At 38.5% G+C, this 20,607-nt stretch overlaps 1 protein-coding gene across 3 annotated transcripts in view; it reads right to left on the bottom strand.

Annotated features, from left to right (window-relative positions):
* ARHGAP42 (Rho GTPase activating protein 42) overlaps nucleotides 1-10,981 on the bottom strand; it is a 289,588-nt gene extending 278,607 nt beyond the window's left edge. For all 3 annotated transcript variants that reach the window (XM_036081768.2, XM_078058735.1, XM_078058736.1), the window contains exon 1: nucleotides 10,317-10,981. In XM_036081768.2, coding sequence (XP_035937661.1) covers nucleotides 10,317-10,470 — 154 coding nt within the window. In that variant the 5' untranslated portion in view covers nucleotides 10,471-10,981. The remainder of the gene's footprint in view (nucleotides 1-10,316) is intronic.
* Nucleotides 10,982-20,607: the final 9,626 nt, after the last annotated feature.

Raw genomic sequence — 20,607 nt, 5'->3', positions numbered from 1 at the left:
AAATGAAAATAATGTTACATTTTTATATTATGCATTCTTTCCATGGCCCTCACAAAAATCCTACAAGAAACTGGGGCACCTGGGTGGCTCAGCTGGTTAAGAGTGACTCTTGATTTCAGCTCAGGTCTTGATCTCAAGAGTTGTGAGGTCAAGCCCCATGTCAGGCTCCACACTAGGTGTAGAGTCTGCTTAAGATTTTCTCTCCCCCTGGGGCGCCTGGTTGGCTCAGTCGTTAAGTGTCTGCCTTCAGCTCAGGTCATGATCCCAGGGTCCTGGGATCGAGCCCCGCATCGGGCTCCCTGCTCAACGGGAAGCCTGCTTCTCCCTCTCCCACTCTCCCTGCCTGTGTTCCCTCTCTCGCTGGTCTCTCTGTCAAATAAATAAATAAAATCTTAAAAAAAAAAAAAAAAAAAAGATTTTCTCTCCCCCTTTCCCTCTGCCCCTCCCCCCTCAAAGGAAATCCTATAAGAAATATAGAGCGAACATTATTTCCATTTTTGATGAAAAAAATACATTCTGAGACAAGCGGCTTGTACCAATGCCATCCATTAGTTAGTAGCAGCACCAGGACTAGAATAAAGTTCTAACACCTGCTGCTGTCTGCTGCCACCTGGATTTCCCAGTCTTAAAAATCAGTGTGCCCAGGCCTGAGTAGTTACAATGAAGCCTGTGGGAAGCAATATTAAAAAGCAAATTTGTAATCCTCATTCCATGGCTCACTCACTCTGACAAATATTCAAAAACCTCCCCCAAATACTCTTCTTAGTAAACTGGTTGATGTTCAGCAATCACTGAGCATCCACAATGTGGTCAGAGCTGAACAGAATACAGATATCTTTGGCACCTAGAAGTCTGTATTTCAAAGAATAAGTAAAATGTAAGAGAGACACACAGGGTGTATACCATGTGACTGCAGAGCCATGAACTGTTGTGACCCATTGCAAGCCAATGAACATCATAGGCTGGCAACACCAGAAGCCAGAGGAAGCAAGGAAAAATCCTCCCCTAGAGCCTTCAGAGGGCATGGCCCTACTGACACCTTGAATGTGGACTTCTGGCCTCCAGACTATGAGAGAATGTCTGTTTTTTTAAGTTAAGAAAAAAAATGTTATTTCATAAGTGCAGGCAGAAAAAATCTAATTTAGGATATCTGGGAGCACAAAATTACAGGATTATCCAAATTTCCTAATCTGGGTCAAGAGAAAAACTGGAGTTTAAAAACTAGAGAAGGAAAGAGGAAGAGTTAGGAAGGATTCAGACGTTCCTTTTTGAGATGACCAGGTGGATGAGGCTGTAACTAGAGAACTGAGAATACAAAGAGAACAAGGTGGAGAACAAGGAAGAACTTGGTTTTGACACACTGAGCCTGAGGTGCCTGAAGCACATCTATGTGGTAATATGCTGGTAACAATGAGATCCAGAGCTCAGGAAAATGAGGTTAGGGCTGGAGCCTGGGAAGACATGTTATCACACAAGGAAAGCAAACAGTAAAAGGGCTAAGAAGGAATCTTTGTGTACCATCAACATTTAAGAGAACAGAGGAAATAAACTGAAAAAGGAAGAGGAATTCAGCAACATCATATACTGAGAAAAAAGGTGCAGTGATGGAGCTGGGATCCAGAGCAAGTAATAATTAATAATGTTAGAAAGGGTCACCTAAGGAAAACCAGGATTGGCAAGCAGTCAACACAAGCCTTTAAAAGTCCTTCCTATTAGCTCCTATGTTGACATCGTTTTTTGATGAGTACGAAGATTTCCCACATCTTCCCCAAATAGTGTGCCCCTAAAAAAGCCACCCCCTATTATCTCTTATGTTGACAGTTTTTAATGGGAATCATCTCCCTCAAATTTTCCACAACCAGCTTTTACAACAGTTGGAAGGCTAACCTCTTATTCTTTTGATTCTCTAGTGTCACACAGTAACTTTTTCATAGAAGATACACAAAGCTTGACACAAGTTCCAAAACCATAAGAGTTAAATTCTTTTCTCAACCAATTTTAATTTGTTTCTCCCTGTTTACCTCTTTCACAACCACCACCAACCCCCCACAATCCCCCATTTTGGGGCCACATCTTCCATTCAGACATTGTGAGGAATAAAGAAATTAAATAAAAGAAGAAAAAATTCTCACCAAAGCAAAGTAAAATCAATTTACATAGCTTCCATTTGGAAAGGGATAATACACATACTGAATACTCATTTCTATTAGCAGCTTATCACTCTCTCCACACATAAACACATACCAGTTTTCTAAATTAAATCACCACTTCTACTGTGTACTAAAGAGAAAACTGAAGCTGGGTCTTTCATCTGGATAAGCTCCAATATATGTTTACACACAAGGGAATACTATTTGGCATCCCTTTCATAAACTATCAGGCAGTATGGCTTTTTAGATTTGCGTAAGGAAATATAGAAATTCCACTACCGAGAAATATGTCTGACTTCCAAATGAAAGGGGGCATAGTGTGTCTGCCCACTTTTTCCCAGAGTAAAGCCAAGGTTCAGGGAGAATATTATTAATGCAGCAAGGTTATATATGCAGCATTTTTTCCAACTTTTTTCCGTATCATCTGACATTGAGAACCAAACCAGGATGCTTCCCTAACCTTCACAAAATACAAAACATTCCCCCCATCATACCTGATATTCACCCAAATCAGATAAACCAACAACATACAAAATGTCATGTTTGGGTATTCTTAAAATGCCATTAGGAATGGAGACTTTTATCATAGAATCTAAAAACTGGAACTGAAAAGTCTCTCATAATTAATATAAAATAATCTACAAAGACTTCATTAGCCTTATTTTTAGTCTTTTCCCACCAGGTTCCATGCAAGAATTACAATTAAAAGAATTACTCTCAAATTAAAAATCCTAGAAAATTAGTACTTATTTTTCTTCTTTTATGCATGCATACCTCCACAAGAAAGGAAAATGGTTGAAAAAACTGGCAGATTATCAGCTACTGTAAGTTACCTTACTATTCCACAATTCACTTTTTCTGAAGCAAATCACAGTCCTCACAGAGTGATGTACACGTGTATTTTGCCAGAACACTTTCTTCAGTGTTATAACTAGATTTTTGGTAATAAAATCAGAATACTGCAGATATGAACTATGATGTATTCTGATTAAACAAACATCCCAGTTAGATGTAATCTTATAGAGAAGGATCCACATTACCAGAAATATCCAGGCCAAAGTTTAAGTTCACCTAACCACAGACAAATCTATTAATATAATTATATTTGTAATGACTGTCCCGTTATCATCCTGCCCCTTTTCCTTTGCTTTCAAGGACCATTAAGATTAAAAAATATTATGTAAATTTCTACACGTATACAAAACCCAGCCATTACAACTCAGACTAAGGCAGCTGCAAAAGATGAAGCACAGATTCCATGCACTAGTCAGCCAGGTGCTTGGCAAATGGTTTTAATTTTCAGGATGAAAGTCAGCAAGAAGCAGGTAGCAAGTCCTTGGTTGCCACGGCCAGATGCATTGGGAATACACTATAAGGATTATTAGATGCTGGGCAGAGGTTCAGCAGGCTGGAGGAAAAAGGAAGGCTGGCAGAGCTGCCAGTTGAAACTGGTGGGTGGCAGGTGGAGCTACGGAGGGCTGGCACCTGCCTGGAAGCTGAAATGAGTGGAAATTACGATCTAGGCAGCAGGGATGGCTTGGGCCAGAAGACGTGGCAATCACAAATCTGGCAAGAAACCGTTTTCATGAAAAAGATTCAACACAAAATAAACCCCCTTTCCTTCACCCTTTCTTATCTGTCTGTAATAAGCATTTCATTGTTGCATATTTACCAAATGTGGCTTAATGGTATGAATTTTCTGAACTAATATTTCTCTTTATAAATCTAAATAAAAGATTTGCCATTCTCTAGGTACACATTACTTAAATAGAAAGGCACTCACACCAAAGTAATACTGAACGTTAGCTGTATTATTTTTTTTCTTTATAGTTTGAGTCATGTTTACGTATCATCAACACAATGAACATTGTACTCTAAGTTAGTAATTCAAAGGACGTTTGCTAAAGCAGCTTTCCAGTGACTTAAAACTTTAGTAGTTACCTGAGTTTCCTTCACTCTCAAAGTACCTTGATCATAACTGTCAAAGATAGCAGCGTAAAAGGTGGTTATTGCTCACCCATTCTCCCACTAACTCGTTCCCTGGCCTCTAACAGGGCAGCGCCTCAATTACTACCTGCTGAAAAAGGAAATCCAAGGGAAATAAAGACAATGTAAAAGGGTACTTATTAAGCTCAGGTTGAGAATCAGAAGAGAAGTAAATGGAAATACTCAGCCAGCCCAAATTACTTCCACTTTGATAAGTGCTGAGGCTGCCATCTCAATTAACACAAGTGTAACTGCTTCTACTTGCAACATCTCTGAAGCAGAACCTTAAAGCACCACATTCCTAATCTACCAGTTCCTAAAATTAATTACAGTTCATTTGAAAGATACAGTTACTTCTGCTCATTTAACTCTAATTCTAATGACTTAAGAACCAAATGAATGGTTGAAGTAATTATACATCCATACCTTTGATTAGACTGCCCAGCTACACAGGAAAACAGCCTTAGTGATTCGAATAAGCAGCAGTGAAGTAGCTCTTGCAGAGTAAACAGGACTCTGCAATGAGTTCCATTTAAACTAAATAAAACCTAGGTGCAAATTTAAATACAAAAAAATGGCCTAAAACAACAGCAATTTTCATTAAAAGCTGAAGGATGACCAAATAAATAGCACAATAACTACAGAAAGTCTCACACTTCTTAACATTGTCTTTTTCCTTGTATTTAACTCCTTCCCTGTGTCAGCAAAAACTCCAGTAGTAAAGTGGGCCCAAACATACACACAAAATAGAGACTGGCTTAAAGTGAAAAAACAAGTGAAACCAGGCTAAGGTGAGTTTGAGAAACACAGCAAATGGAAGGCAGGGATCCCTCACCCTTTCAATGTAGCCTTTGCATCTCAAGTTTTCTTTTACTATAATCCCCAGATCACAAGTGTCCCACAGTACTCAGTACTTCAAAGGTCTGGGAACACTGAGGGCAGTAGACACAAGTAATTACGTGCTTCCCTCTTGCTAACGTGCTAAATTCTTAATTAACTGCATAGTCTACATCTAAACTTAGCAACCAACCTCTACCACTCAAATAGGCGCCCTTCTTATTTGTGTCATGGATCACCAGTGCCAGGAACTACTGCCTTGGGAACAGAGGTAATATGACCAAGAAATAAATAGTTGTGATAGAGAGAAGGCCACCATCTGGGCAAGCAGTTTTGAAGAACTATAGTTCCAACTGGGAAAAGCAAAGAGAAATGAATCATCCAGCACACAAGATATTATCAACAGTCTTTATGTGAGAGGAAATTTCCTTTCCTTTCAGTAAAATCATCATCATCCATTAGATTAATTAAATGTAGTTTTATTGGTTTCACAGTATTATTTGTATTTAATTCATAAGTTGATTTGCTTTTAAAATTATAGGACTAAGCACAAGAATTTGTTTCATGCTTATATATATTTAACTACCATAATAAATAATTGAATCTATATTAGGGTCCACTAACTTTTTTTTCCCTCAAGAAGAAGCCTAGACACACAGGTTTGAGAAACATTATCCTAAATGAAGAAAAGACAGCTGGCCAATTCCACCCTAAGGCAATGAGAGGAAGCACTAGTAATAAGAAAGAAGTTTGTTTTGTTTCTTAAATTGTTTGTTTCTTAGATTCCACAAGTGAAATCATAGGATAGTTGTCTTTCTCTGACTGATTTATTTCACTTTGCTTATATTCTCTAGCTCCATTCATGTTGTTGCAAATAGCAAGATTTCATTTTTTATGGCTAAATAATATTCCATTGTGTATATATACCACATCCCCCCCCCAAAAAAAAAAAATAGGAGAGAGAGAAAGAGAGAGAGAGACAAAGCAAGAACCAGACTCTGAACTATAGAGAACTGATGGCTACCAGAGGGAAGGTGGGTGGGGGAATGGGTGAAACAGGTGATGGGGATTAAAGAGGGCACTTACCATAACAGGCACGGAGTAATGTATAGAATTGTTGAATCACTATATTGTACACCTGAAACTAACACTGTACATTAACTATACTGAAATTAAAATTAAAAACTTAATGGGAAGGAAGGAAGGAAGGGAGGGAGGAGGGAGAGAGGGAGGGAAGGAGGGAGAGAGGGCCCCAAGATGCCAAAAGGCAGGGTAGAAGAAAAAAAATGTTGATATGCTCTCCCCACCCAATAATTCAATTAAATGACTACAATTCTATTTGTCTATTCCTTTTTGCTCTTTGCTGTTTTTTGGAGGAGGGAAAGTCTATTCCTTTTTTTAAAAAAGATTTTATTTATTTATTAGAGAGAGACCACAAGCGGGCAGATGGGCAGAGGGATAGGGAGAAGCAGACTCCCCAATGAGCAGGGAGCCAAACACATGGGGCTTGATCCCAGGACCCCATCATGACCTGAGCAGAAGGCAGACACTTACCCAACTGAGCCACCCAGGCGCCCCAGGAAAGTCTATTCTTGCAAGGACAAAGCTCTATTTAAATATTCAAAAGTATAAAGAATTAAGAAAAGAGAAAGTAAAGGAGGAATTACATGAGAAAGCCATTTTGAGGTGTTTCTTTGAATATGATCTATAAAAGAAGAAAATCAGTAAGCAAAAACAGCGTATGATTTCACAACTCAAATTTTAAGACACCTGTTAAAGGAACAAAGTTCCTAGAAAAACATTTGATGAAAAAGGGAGAGGATTTTGAGTCACAGCATGAACTAAAACCTGATTCTCCAGTATCAAATATTCTCAAATATTGCTCACCAAAGGTCTATACAGCATGTAACAAAATGAACAAATAATCCTAGTGGTAAGATTTTTATAGGTCTTCCCTCATTTTATAGGAAAAGTAGGACCTAGAGAGGTTAAGTTATTTGCCAATTACCACACAGCATTTACCAGCACCAGAATTTAAATTCAGGTCTATGTCAATCCACTTGATGAGCTGTCACACATGTTCTCAGATTGGATGTGCAATCATTCATTTTAAAAATGTTAAGTATCTTACTTCATATTATTTAAAATTGAAATCATCTAGTCAGGGCTTTCCTTTATAAGGACCCTTCCAAATACTCTACTAAGAAACTATTAACCTTAAAAATAAAACTGCCTGTAATTTTACCAGCAAAATGGGTTTATTTGGGAGTAACAGAGAATTGCAATCCTGGACAAGCAAGCTAGGCAAAACCACAGCTAAGTCCAAAAAACAAGGAGCAATGTTATTTTACGGAGAAGGAAGAGGAAGTTAAGAGGGGTTGTTTTGAATAAAAGTCCACTGGAGAAAAGCAAGAGTTCAAAGTGATGATGGTTTCTCATCAGATGAGTTGCAGGGGTAGTTGATTTCTTGTAGGAAATGCAATGTACATCTTTCCCTGTTGGGGCCTATAACTGATGATTCTCTCCTATTGAGATTCTTCTATTAGAGGTCTGTAACTGACAAAACTTCCTGTAATTGACATTGAGTGGTACCTACCAGCCTCTCCTAATATGCCCAGCCTGCCATCAGTGTGGTTTCCCTTTTATTAATTCTCACAATACCTACATCCTGAAGGAAAAATCAAAGAGCATTTGTGACTCCTATTGAAACAGCTTTGCATGTATTAGCCAAGAGTGCATGCCAAAATTCTCACCAGAAAAGCTATGAACTAGGATGGAAATAATATAAGATGCTTAGAGATACATGATGATTGTCCTTTCAGGAAGGCTATATTAAGAAACCATTAATTATTAATGACAATAACAGCAAAGTGCAAAAAATAAAACTGAACTGGATAATGGATACACTTACTAAAACAGTAGGTACAGAGAATGGAAAGGCATAAAATTAGGGAAGATAAAGACTTCCTCTGGCAGAGAAGAACAACAAGGGACAGAACTGGGGAAAGGAGGGCTTCTTGGTGATTCTGGGATAGAACCAAAAGCAGGCTTCAAAGTCCTTTAGGCACACTCTTATCCTAGCTGAGCAACTTCAGAGGGCTAAGTGGACTTAGTCCTCTAGCATCCTCCCCAAGGGACAGAAGGTGGCATGGCGGGGAAAAAAGCAGGGCCATCACGTGACTTCAAGAGTTCCTCTACTCCAAATCTTTATTTGGCAACCAATACTGGGAATTCTTTCAATAAGGAATAGTACGTTTTCCTCCCGTAATGAGATAAACAATAACCAAGCATTAAAATAATGCACTCTCATCACAAACCTAAGAATACTAGGAAGACAGCAGGTTGTATATTTAAGTGCGTAAGACCAAATTAATGAGACGGGTTCTGTATGTTCAAGGAACTTACACTCTCAAGATTTCTTCACTTTACATATGGAAGAACAAACTTATCAGGATGGGAATCACCTGATTCTTGCAAGACTAGATTCAAAAATCGTAATAAAGTACATAATCTCACTAGTAAAATAATATGCATTTTCAGGGCTTTTATCACAGCTATGGAAGTGTTTTCAACTTTTGAAACACTAAAATTGATCTCCCAAGAGCGGAGTGAGGAGAAAATGTCACTTTGTAGACCAGCTGGCAGCTCCACAAGGGGCAGCTGGGCAGTTAGCACTGAGATGGGGAAACTCTTGGGAGAGGCTAAAATGCGAAGAGGCCAGTCCTGAGACCTCAACCAGAAACTGCAAACCAGAAGGAAGGAGAGTTCACATTTGTGTATGCACAAGATGAAAAGAACTGCAGATAAATTATTTTTTCACAAATCAGTAAATACTGTTATCAGTACTAACCTCAAATTCAGAAATTAAGTGAATGTAGGCATAAATCATATTTTATCCTAGTTTAAAGTAGCACAAGTAATAAATAAATGTTTTAGCATTGGGGATGGTTAAAAAAGGATTTGCGAGTGCACTAATTCTAAGACATGTTTGATAAGCCCCATCCTTACCATTAATACATGCTTCAAAATACAGATCAGATGCTAATGGCTCAGTTTCAGGCAAATACATCCCCATTATGTTGTTACTGACCTTCCAACTGATACACTCGATGATGGTTCTACTACATGTGCCCTGGGTATTTCTAGATGCTCCAAGGCTCTCCATGCAATGAAAATACCTCACTCACCCAGCCATTAGAGGCCGGAGAGTCCAGGGCTTCATTTCAATAGCTAAAACCTTCAGAAACCTCCAATAAGATGCAAATACGTCCTGGGAAAGGTAACAAATTAAACCTTATCAGTTAAATCACTCCCATTTTCTTTTCTTTTCTTTTTTTTTTTAAGATTTTATTTATTTATTTGTCAGAGAGCGAGAATGAGTGGGGATGGGGGAGGAGCAGAGGGAGAAGCTGGCTCCCGGCTGAGCAAGGAGCCCCATGCGGGACTAGATCCCTGGACCCTGGGATCATGACCTGAGCCGAAGGCCGATCACTCCGTTTTCTTAAAGACAAACTCGAGTTTCTTTTACCAAGACTCTCCTAGGTCTTAGTACTTGAACGTGAAGATCCAGCAGACTCAGGAGGTAGTAGGGAAAATCTGCTCGGGAAAGGAAGTGGGAAAAATCCCTAAGGATAGTTTACTTAAATAATCATCAGAAATTCTGGTTGGCCTTTAACCACTGAACCTTCAATCCCAGTGACTCGACCAACATCAGAATTACAATACAAACCAAAAATTAAGACGCACAAAAAAACTTGTAAAGAGATTAAATCCACTGGTGCCATGCTGTCTTCGATCATCTCGATCATCCTACTAAATGGCAAAATTGCAAATGTACATTTTTTTAAAAGGCAATTCAATGATCTATTGTGCCCGGTGAAGAGTCACTGATACACATAAGAAATTACTTTGAGTATCACTAAACAAACCAGCTTCATTTTATCCTTAAGCCAAACTCTTGAAACCCACCTTAAGGACCTTTTTAAAAAGTGTTCAAACTAGGCACAATAAAATTACAAACAAACCAACAAAAAAGGACCAATAGTCTCCCAACATTTTTCAGGAGCGTTATAAAAAAAGATGACTTTGAACAACTTTCTTCAGGATCTACTCCTCGCTGCAGTGGGTAACTTCCCCTTCTCTGTAGACATTAAAGTATGTAAGTAAAGAACACCTAAGCACAAACTTTGCTGGCCACCAGCAGGGGAGCTCTTCAGCTTTTGTCCCAAACCCATTCAAACAAAAGAAGCCCCGAGTCCTCCATCCCACCCCTGAGACCCGCACCCCGCGGGAAGTCGCCACATCCCTGCGCCCTCTCCTCCCGCCCCTGCCAGCTCCACTTACTCCTCAGCGCCCCAATGAGCAGAGAGCCGTCCTTAATGAGCTCTTTGATGAACTTGTTGGTTCGCTCCAGTTCAATCTCGTGACACTGCAGGCGCTCCCTAAAATCCGGGCTGTCCAAGTAGGAATCGCTGAACTCCAGAGTAGGCAGCCCCATGGCACAGACGCTACCAGCAGCCACCCGGGGCACGTCCCGGCCGGCGGTGAGGGCGGGAACAGCCGGCGACCGCGGCCGGCGCTGAGGACGCGCGATCGCGGGGAACCGGCCAAGACGCTAGAGGACGGAGCAAAGGAAATGGGCCCCGAGCGCCGCGCTGCCAGCACAGGGCTCCCGCGGCGCGTGGACGCCTCTGGACTCAGTCTTCTTCTCCTGCGGTGAGGAGTGTGCAGACTCTGGCGGTGGGCCGAGGCGCGAGTCCGCTCAGGTCGTTGTCATCAGGGCGCATCGTCGCTGCCAACACCGAGGCGGTGGAGGCTCCGGGCCGCAGCCGGAGCAGGAAAGTTATCTCACGGCGCGCAGACACTTCCGGCACCTCCACTCGCCTACACTCTTGACAGTCGTTTGTGCTTTGAGCCACTCTGGCCGGGCCAGGGAAGCCCTCCCTCTAGGCGGACGCAGGCTCAGAGAGCTTGCAAATCGGGCCCGGGCTGGGAGACCCTCCTCCCGCCGTCGCACTCCCACCCCACGCCACCCCGCCCCTTCTCCCAGTCACCCTCCCACCGCCACCCACCCGCCCGCACTAGGCTCCCGGGCTGCGCGAGGCTGCGGCGCAGTAGCGCTCGTGCCTTCGCCTGGGGCGTCAACTCAGTCTCCTCCCCAGCACCTGGATCTGACTAGCCCTTGGCGACACTTTGGGGTCCTCCACGCCCCAAAAGGATCTCAAACTCCCAACGTACCTCCCCTACCCCTCCTCCTCGCCACCCACTCCCTAAAAATTGTCAGGGAGAGAAACCAACATTAATTTTCCTTAAAGTTTGAGAAATCATTTTGAAGCGTGATTGGAAGATGCTACTTTCTAGCGTTAGTTTAGATTTTATTTCATGTCTCCACGGAATGCATGTAAATTCCAGGTTGAAAAGTTTTCCTGCCTCTTCCCACCGCTCAATTCCTTGATCCAAGAAAGTCAGTTTTTATACTGCAAATGAAAAGCTTTCATGGGCCTTGGGATGTTTGTTGTTTTTCCAAGTTGCTGTGAAAATGGGAAGAGTTTAAGTCATCCCCATCCCCCTAACTACGCACCTGGGACTTAGGTGTTCCTACTTCTAGAAGACTACCTAGATCACAATACTGTATATTTTATTGGCACTTGGATGGAATTATCCTACAAGCATGAGGATTTTCAGAGTGTTGAAATTGGCTGGAGTCCCAAATGAATAGTTAATTCCTACCAAGAGTCAGTTACCCCTTCCCTGATAGACGATCACCTAATAAATTTCTGTTCTCTCCAAACCTTGACAGCAAAAGAAGGTGCTGCTTACATCTAGTCCTGCCATCATCTATAGTATTTCTGAGAGCTCAGTTATTTTTCTTAAGGATCTGCTTTTAATTTCTGTGTTTTCATTGCTTTGTCCATGTGAGCCATCTGTTAAAAAAACTCTTCCACAGATCATGGGAAAAATTCCATTAATGTGCTTTACATTTTTCCCAATTAAGTCTCAGAGACTGTCAAGGCTTTTAGTTTCAAAAAAATTTTAAGAAGTACACATGAACATTAAAAATAGTACATAAACCTTGAACTAAGATAAGATGATGTAAACAATATATTTGATGGCTTTGATTTAAATTCTTCTGAGCCAAGGAAATTGGACTTAAAAACCTTCCACCCATATTTGTATCATTATACCTCTAAATACTGCAGAATCTCCAATTCATTAGTTATTTTAACTCCAGTGTCTAACCTATATGTCTGTCAGTTAAATGCTCCTCATTGTAGGTGGGGTTGGATGGGGGACAATAATGCTATTTTTAAGTCAAGGGAATGACCCAAGCTGCAGTGGGGCTGTTTTTCACCTGAGGTGATTTTATATCTATTCATCACACAGCCTGAAAGACAAAAAAACAAGTCAGGCCAAACAAATAGTTTCCTTTCAGCTTTTGCCATATTGTTTCTCCAAGCAACTAAATCCAATGCCAACTGCTGAGATATGAAATAGGATAAAATATAACAATCTTTTCCTGTTTTTCATTAAATAAAAATCCCATGATTAATTCTTTAAAAATGTATCAACAATCTTTGATAAGTAGCATTTAATATTTTGGATGTCAATTTTCATTTTTTTTAAAGTCTTATATGTCAGGACAGAATTATTCTAGACTCTAAGATATGGGTTATCATTTACCCTTTCAAGTGTGTAATTGCATGTTTTATGCCTACTGTCTACATTATTAGGTTCTGAGTAGAGGAGTAATTTACATGGAGAAATAAACAAAGCAAAGCATAGTACCTGACCTCAAGCAATTTTCAGAATAAAAAACATGGAGAATGAGTACCTATAATACATGAAGTGGAATATGCTGTGTTACAGAGCCTCACACAGATGCTGGACCGATAATGTACCAACGCCGTTATTGGTGTTTCCAATCAGGCCCATAATTGCATTTACATGGAATTAGGATTTTCCTCCTACCCTGCATTCTTTAGTCTCTAAAGTTTAGTATGTTATAATAGACTTTTTTTTTTTTCTATAGGTGCTCTCAGGTTTACTCATGACTTACCCTGTGATTCATACTTTAATTATACCTGCTAGTCAGGCTTTCTCTTATGCCACATTAACCAAGCAAAGAAATAGTTTTGCTTTGAGGTGAATTTACTGTCAGTTTTGAACTGTTGTTTTTTTGTATTATTTTCCCCACCATTATAACTGAACCAGATTCTTTCTAAGAGAATAGACTTTCTAAATAAAAGGGTGTCTATACCTGCAAGCTTTTCTTTCATAGAAAATTTTATTGAATTAAAATGTACCCTCTCCGAAAATTTCTACTTCATAATATGTGGGCCTGTCAGCTGCATGGTGAGTTTCATAAATATTATTGGCTGACACACTCTTTGGCATGGTTACTGGCACAGAGGTGTGTCTCTGTTTTCTTAATTCTGAAATAAATGGGATGTGTGGGGCTTTATTTTAAAGAGCAAAATAGTGAGTTGGGGATAGTAAGCTAATATATAATATTTGTAAATCTGCCTAAAACTTTTTTCTTGACCTCAATCCTGTCTGGCACTTAAACCTGGTGCTTAATATGTACTCAATAAGTGTTAATGTTGGGTTATTATTACGGTAGTCCCCTCTTATTTGTAGTTTAACTTTCCATGGCTTCAGTTACCCATGGTCAACTGCGGTACAGAAGCAGATGATCCTCCTTCTGACATAATATCAGAAGGTCAAGGGTAATCTAATGCTATGTCACAATGCCTACATCATATACCTCACTTCATTTTATCATTTCACATCATTACAAGAAGAAGAAGGGTGTGTATAGTACAATAAGAAATTTTGGGAGAGACAGACACCACATTCACATAATTTTTATTATAGCATAACAGTTTTTCTATTTTATTATTAGTTATTTTTGTTAATCTCTTACTGCACTTAACTTATAAATTAAAATTTATCATAGGTATGTATGTTTAGGGCTTGGTATTATCACAGTTTCAGGCATTCACTGGAGGTCTTGGAATGTATTCCCCAGGGATAAGAGAGGGAATACTGTATTTTTCAACTTGTTTTGTAGACTTAGGCCTCTGAGACTCAGATGTTCTGAGGCCAAATTCAGGCCTGGTAAGAGGTTACTAAATTTTTTTTTTTTTTTAAGGTTTTGTTTATTTGAGAGAGAGAGAAAGAGCAGGAGCAGGGGGAGGGGCAGATCGAGAAGCGGGCTCCACGCTGAGCAGGGAGCCCAATGTGGGGCTTGATCCCAGGGCACTGGGATCACAACCTGAGTGAAGGCAGACGCTTAACTGACTTAGCCACCAGGCGCCCCAAGAGGTTACTAAATTAAAGGCGAATGTACCTAAAAAGACTAAACATCCTCCTTAACCATTCCTAGAGTGAAAATGCAGGGACACTGTCACTGCGTGCATTTCTACCTATGTGTTACCTTTTCCCAGAGCATGCTCCTTGAAATTAGGTTTTGTACAATTCTAGTTGAACTTCACATCATATCCGAAAGAACAATATTGAACCCAAATGAACAAAACACATAATTCAAAACTGTTTTAAGATGTTTTTATTGTGTAAAATATATATAACATAAAATTTACCATTTTAACCACTTTTAAGCATACAATTCAATGGCATTCACATTGTTGTGCTATCACCACCACCATCCATCTCCAGAACTTTTTCATGTTCCCCAACTAAAACTCTGTACCCATTAAAGAACAACTTGTCATCCCCACCCCACCCAATCCCAGGCAACCACCATTCTACTCTCTGTTTCTATGAATTTGACTACTCTAGGTACCTCATGTAAGTGGAATCATGAAATATTTGTCCTTTGTGTCTGGAATAGTTCATTTAGATAATTCAATTATTAATAAGAGAAGCAAAGAAGACAGAGTAATCAAATTTAGTTTCAAAACCATTTTATACTAAATAAGTGTTTGAATCCAGAGTTTCTAAGATAGTTTTCTGCTAGCAGAAGAAAGTTCAGATCAAACCCTTCCATAGCACCATAGCAGGTATTCTTTATTCTGCCTTATTAAAAGTTTTGTTTTTGTTGGCCCACACAATGCTCCTAACATTACTGTTTCTTGTCAGATTGGTTGGTGTATGACCTTGCATTATCTGATGGACAAGTGTATATATCACATCATTAGTGACAGCAGCCTATGTAACCTGCTAATATTGTCCTTTTGTAGCTAAAAAATGCTTTCATAAATTGCTGAGTCCCTCTCAAATATAATGCTCCCTTCTTCCTTTCCACTTTTGTCATGAAACAGGCAAATGTCAAATGTAGCCTGCATTGAAAAAGAAACATTTAGTCCCAGGGAAAGAAATGGGAGTCTTTCTTAGGAAGAACACAGAACATAGACCACCTTGTGTAAATGTATTGATTCCAAGCACTTATTATTCAATAAATGGACTAACGAGAAATGGTTGGAAGACCAAAAGGTAGATGGTTGAGAGTTGAGAAGAAGGGATTTGGACCAGGTAGGTAGAAATGAGAATGGGGAAGAGACAGAAAGCAGATTAAATAAAGGAAGGAAACACATTCTATGATTGCATGGATGAGGCAGGAATCTAACATAACTCTAATAGGATTTGAGCTTGTATAACACAGAAGCATTATCTTTTTGCTTACAAATAATAAATGTAGATAAGCTTAGTTGTCCATGCTGAGTAACTTAATATAACCAAGAGATGCTGTCTAGAGGAAAGAAGTGCAGCACTAACACCCAGGAGTGTAGAGCTTAACTTAATAAAGGGGTCATGGAAGCAGCAAGTCAAGACCACCAACTAAGGAAGCAGGAATAATTGCTGAGGCTGGAATTTGCTCCTTGTGACAGTATGATTTTTAAAGTCCCTTGATTTCTAAAGAACACAATGGAGAAAAAGAACAGAAAAACATGAAACCCTCATCAACAAACTACATTTATGGGGTAGAAAAGAAGGATAGAAAGAGAGAGAGGAATAAATTAATGTAATTTTGGAAAGTTTTTGGTCTTGAGTTTTGTTTTGGTTTTTTGGGGGTTTGGGGTTTTTGTTTTTTGTTTTTTGGCATAGGTTTCTGTTTTCATATAGTATTGCCCTCTTGTGGCAAACCACGATGTTTGCTAACACTGACAAAACTATAGAGCCGACGGCAAAAGATAAGGAGACAAAAATGTAATGAGCACCTCCTGTGTTGGGCATGATGTAGAGTGTTTACCTCACCTAAGCTTCTCCACAACCCTGTGAAGTAAGTGTTAAGTACCATTAACCTCATTTTCAACAAGTGGGAAAATTATGACTCAAAGTGATTAACTTGTCTAAGTTTACATAGCTAGAAGGTACTGCAGTTGGAATTTTAATCCAGGTCTAACTAAATTATTTGTTTAAAAAAAAAGAAACAAATGTGTTGAACAAATATTTATGGGTATCTATTATATACCTGTGCTGTTATAGATGCTGAGAACACAAGTGTAAACCAAAACTTACCTCATTTCTGTTCTAATTAAATTTTCAGTCTCATGAGTTACAGTAGAGACATTAATCAAATGGTAACATAATGGCCATTTCTTAGCTAGGTGATTTAGGGAGATTTACCTTTCAGGCTCTCTGGCTTCCCAGGGTATAAAATCAGGGATGATAGTGATAATGGATATTATTTATTAAATACCTGCAATATGTCAGACACTGACTTAATCTCCTTTTTTTTAAATTTTAATTCCAATAGAGTTAACACATAGTATTGTTAGTTTTAAGTGTATACTATAGTGAGTGATTCAACAATTCCATATGTCACCCAGTGTTCACCACAACAAATGCCCTCTTTAATCCCTGTCACTTATTTCACCCATCCTCCCACCTACCTTCCCTCTGGTAACCATCAGTTTGTTCTCTGTAGTTAAGAGTCTGTTTCTTGATTTGTCTCTGTCTCTCTTTTTTGTTTTCCTTTGTTCATGTGTTTTGTTTCATAAATTCCATATATAAGTGAAATCATATGGTATTTGTCTTTCTCTGATTGACTTATTTTGCTTAGCATTATATTCTTTAGCTCCATTCATGTCCTTTCAAAAAGCAAGATTCCATTCTTTTTTAAGGTTGAATAATATTCCATTGTGTGTGTGTGTGTGTGTGTGTGTGTGTGTGTGTGTGTGTTACTTCTTTATCCTTTCACCTATCAATGGACACTTGGGCTGCTTCTGTATTTGGCTATTGTAAATAATTCTGCTAAAAACTTAGGAGTACATGTATATCCCTTTGAATTAGTGTTTGTTTTTTAATTTTTTTGATAAATACTCAGTAGTGAGATTACTAGATCATAGGATAGTTCTATTTTTAACTTTTTTTAAGCATGGAACTCAACATGGGGTTTGAACCCACAACTCTGAGATCAAGAGTCAGAGGCTTAATTAACTGAGACCCTCAGGCGTCCCTCTATTTTCAACTTTTTGAGGAACCTCCATACTGTTTTCCACAGTAGCTACAGCACTTTGTATTCCTACACAAGGGTTCCTTTTTCTCCACATCTTCACCATCACTTGCTGTTTTTTATGTTTTTGATTTTAGCCATTCTGACAAGAATTGTGGTCTGGGTTTGCATTTCCCTGATGATGAGTGATGTTGAGCATCTTTTCATGTGTTTGTTGGTCATCTGTATGTCTTCTTTGGAGAAATGTCTATTCATGTCTTCTGCCCATTTTTTAATTGAATTATTTATTTTTTGGATTTTGAATTGTATAAGTTCTTTACATATTTTGGATACCAACCCTTTATTGGATATGTCTTTGCAAACATCTTTTCCCAATCCATGGGTTGCCTTTCAGTTTTGCTGATTGTTTCCTTTGCTTTACAGAAGCTTTTTATATTGATGCAGTTCCAATAGTTTGTTTTGCTTTTTTTCCCTTGCCTTGGGAGACATATCTAGAAAAATGTTGCTATAGCCAGTGTCAGAGAAATTACTGCCTCTGAGCTCTCTTCTAGGATTTTTATGGTTTCAGGTCTCACATTTAGCATTTTCATCCATTTTTTACTTTATTTTTGTGTATGGTGTAAGAAAGTGGTCCAGTTTCGTTCTGTTGCAGGTAGCTGTCCAGTTTTCCTCAAACCATTTGTTGAAGGGAGTGTCTTTTCCCTCATTCTTTCCTCCTTCGTTGAAGAGTAATTGTCCATATAATTGTGAGTTTATTTCTGGGTTTTCTATTCTGTTCTATTGATCTATGTGTCTATTTTTGTGTCAGTACCATACTGTTTTGATTACTACCGCTTTGTAATATAACTTGAAGTCTGGAATTGTGATAACTCCAAATTTGCTTTTCTTTTTCAAATGTTTTGGCTCTTCGGGGTCTTTTGAGTTTCCATATAAATTTTAGGATTCGTTGTTCTGTTCTGTGAAAAATGCTTTTGGTATTTTGATAGGCATTGCATTAAATCTGTAGATTGCTTTGGGTAATATAGACATTTAAAAGTATTTGTTGTCCCGGCTCCTGGGTGGCTCAGTCCGTTAAAAATATTTGTTGTCCCAATCCATGAGCATGGGATGTCTCCATTTCTTTGTATTGTCTTCAATTTCTTTCCTTAGTGTTTTATAATGTTCAGATTACAAGTTTTTTACTTCTTTGGTTAGGTTTTTTCCTAAGTGTTTTATTATTTTTGATGTAATTGTAAACGGGATTGCGTTCTCAATTTCTCTTTCTGCTGCTTCATTATTGGTATATAGAAATGCAATGCATTTCTGTATATTTATTTTGTATTCTGTGACCTTACTGAATTCATTTATTAGTTCAGGTGGTTTTTTGGTGGAGTCTTTTGGGTTTTCTATATATAGTATCATGTCATCCATGATTAGTGAAAGTTTTACTTCTTCCTTACTGATATGGATGCCTTTTATTTCTTTTTGTTGTCTGTGGCTAGGATTTCTAGTACTACATTGAATAAAAGTGGTGAGAGTGGACATCCTTGCTTGTTCCTATCCTTAGGAGAAAAGCTGTCAGTTTTTCCACATTGAGTATGATGTTCACTGTGGGTTTTTCATATGTGGCCTTTATTATGTTGATGTATGTTTCCTCTAAATCTACTTTGTTGAGGGCTTTTATCATGAATGGATGTTGTACTTTGTCAAATGCTTTTTCTGTGTCTATTGAAATGATCATATTTTTTTTATCCTTTCTCTAATTGATGTGATGTATCACTTTGGTTAGTGAATATTGAACTACCCTTGCATCCTGGGAATAAATCCCACTTGATCATGGTGAATTATTTTTTAATGTATAGTTGAGTCTGTTTGCTAATATTTTGCTGAAGACTTTTGCATCTATGTTCATCAGAGATAGTGGCCTATAATTCTCTTTTTTGTGTGTGGTGTCTTTATCTGGTTTTGGTATGGTAATGCTAGCCTCATGGAATGAAATTGAAAGGTTTTTTTCTTCTATTTTTTGGAATAGTTTGAGAATAGGTATTAACTCTTCTTTAAATATTTGGTAGAATTCACCTGTGAAGCCAACTGGTCCTGGAGTTTTGTTTGTTGGGAGTTTTTGATTACTAATTCAATCTCCTTGCTGGTAATCAGTCTGTTCAAATTTTCTATTTCTTCCTTCAGTTTTGGTACATTATATATTTTAGGAATTTATTCAATTCTTCTAGGTCATCCAATTTTTTGGTATAGTGTTTCATAATATTATCTTACAATTGTTTGTATTTTTGTTGTGTTGTTATTTCTCTTCTTTCATTTGTGATTTTGTTTGAGTCCTTTCTCTATTTCTTTTGGTGAGGCTGGCTAGAGGCTTATCAATACTGTTGCTCTTTTCAAAGAACCAGCTCTTGGTTTCCTTGATCTGTTCTATTGTGTTGTTGTTGTTGTTGTTTTAGTTTATATTTAATTTATTTCTCCTCTAATCTTTATTATTCCCTTCCTTCTGCTGGCTTTGGATTTTGTTTGCCATTATTTTTCCAGCTCCTTTAGGAGTAAGGTTAGGTTGTTTGAGATTTTTTTTTTCTCTTGATGTAGCCTGTATTGCTATATACTTTCCTCTTAGAACCCCTGTTGCTGCATCCCAAAGGTTTTGGACCATTGTGTTTTCATTTTCATTTGTTTCCATGTACTTTTTGATTTCTTGGTTGGCCCATTCATTATTTAGTGTCATGTTATTTAACCTCTATGTATTTGTGCTCTTTCCAGATCTTTTCTTGTTGTTGATTTCTAGTTTCATAGCATTGTGGTCAGAAAAGATGCATGGTATGACTTCGATCTTGTTTAATTTGTTGAGACTTGTTTTGTGGCCTAATGTGTGATCTATTCTGGAGAATGTTCCGTGCACTTAAAAAGAATGTGTATTCTGCTGTTTTAGGACGGAATGTTCTGAATATATCTGTTAAATCCATCTGCTCCAGTGTGTCCTTCAAAGCCATTGTTTCCTTTTGGCTTTCTGTTTGGGTATTTGTCCATCATTGTAAGTGGGGTGTTAAAGTTCCCTACCAGTATTGGGGCAACTGGGTGGCTCAGTTGGTTGAGCATCTTAACTTAAATGTTGAGCAACCTTTAAAATTCTTTCTTTATCACTATTTTTTGTCATTTTAATTACTATGCGTCTTAGTGTGGACCTCCTTGGGTAGAATTTGTAGGGGAATCTCTGTGCCTCTTGAATGTTTCCCT

This window comes from Halichoerus grypus, chromosome 11 (assembly GCF_964656455.1).
Source record: "Halichoerus grypus chromosome 11, mHalGry1.hap1.1, whole genome shotgun sequence".
Taxonomy (NCBI): domain Eukaryota; kingdom Metazoa; phylum Chordata; class Mammalia; order Carnivora; family Phocidae; genus Halichoerus; species Halichoerus grypus.
The sequence above is the reverse complement of the archived record's forward strand: the minus strand, read 5'-3'. Positions and strand labels throughout refer to the sequence as shown.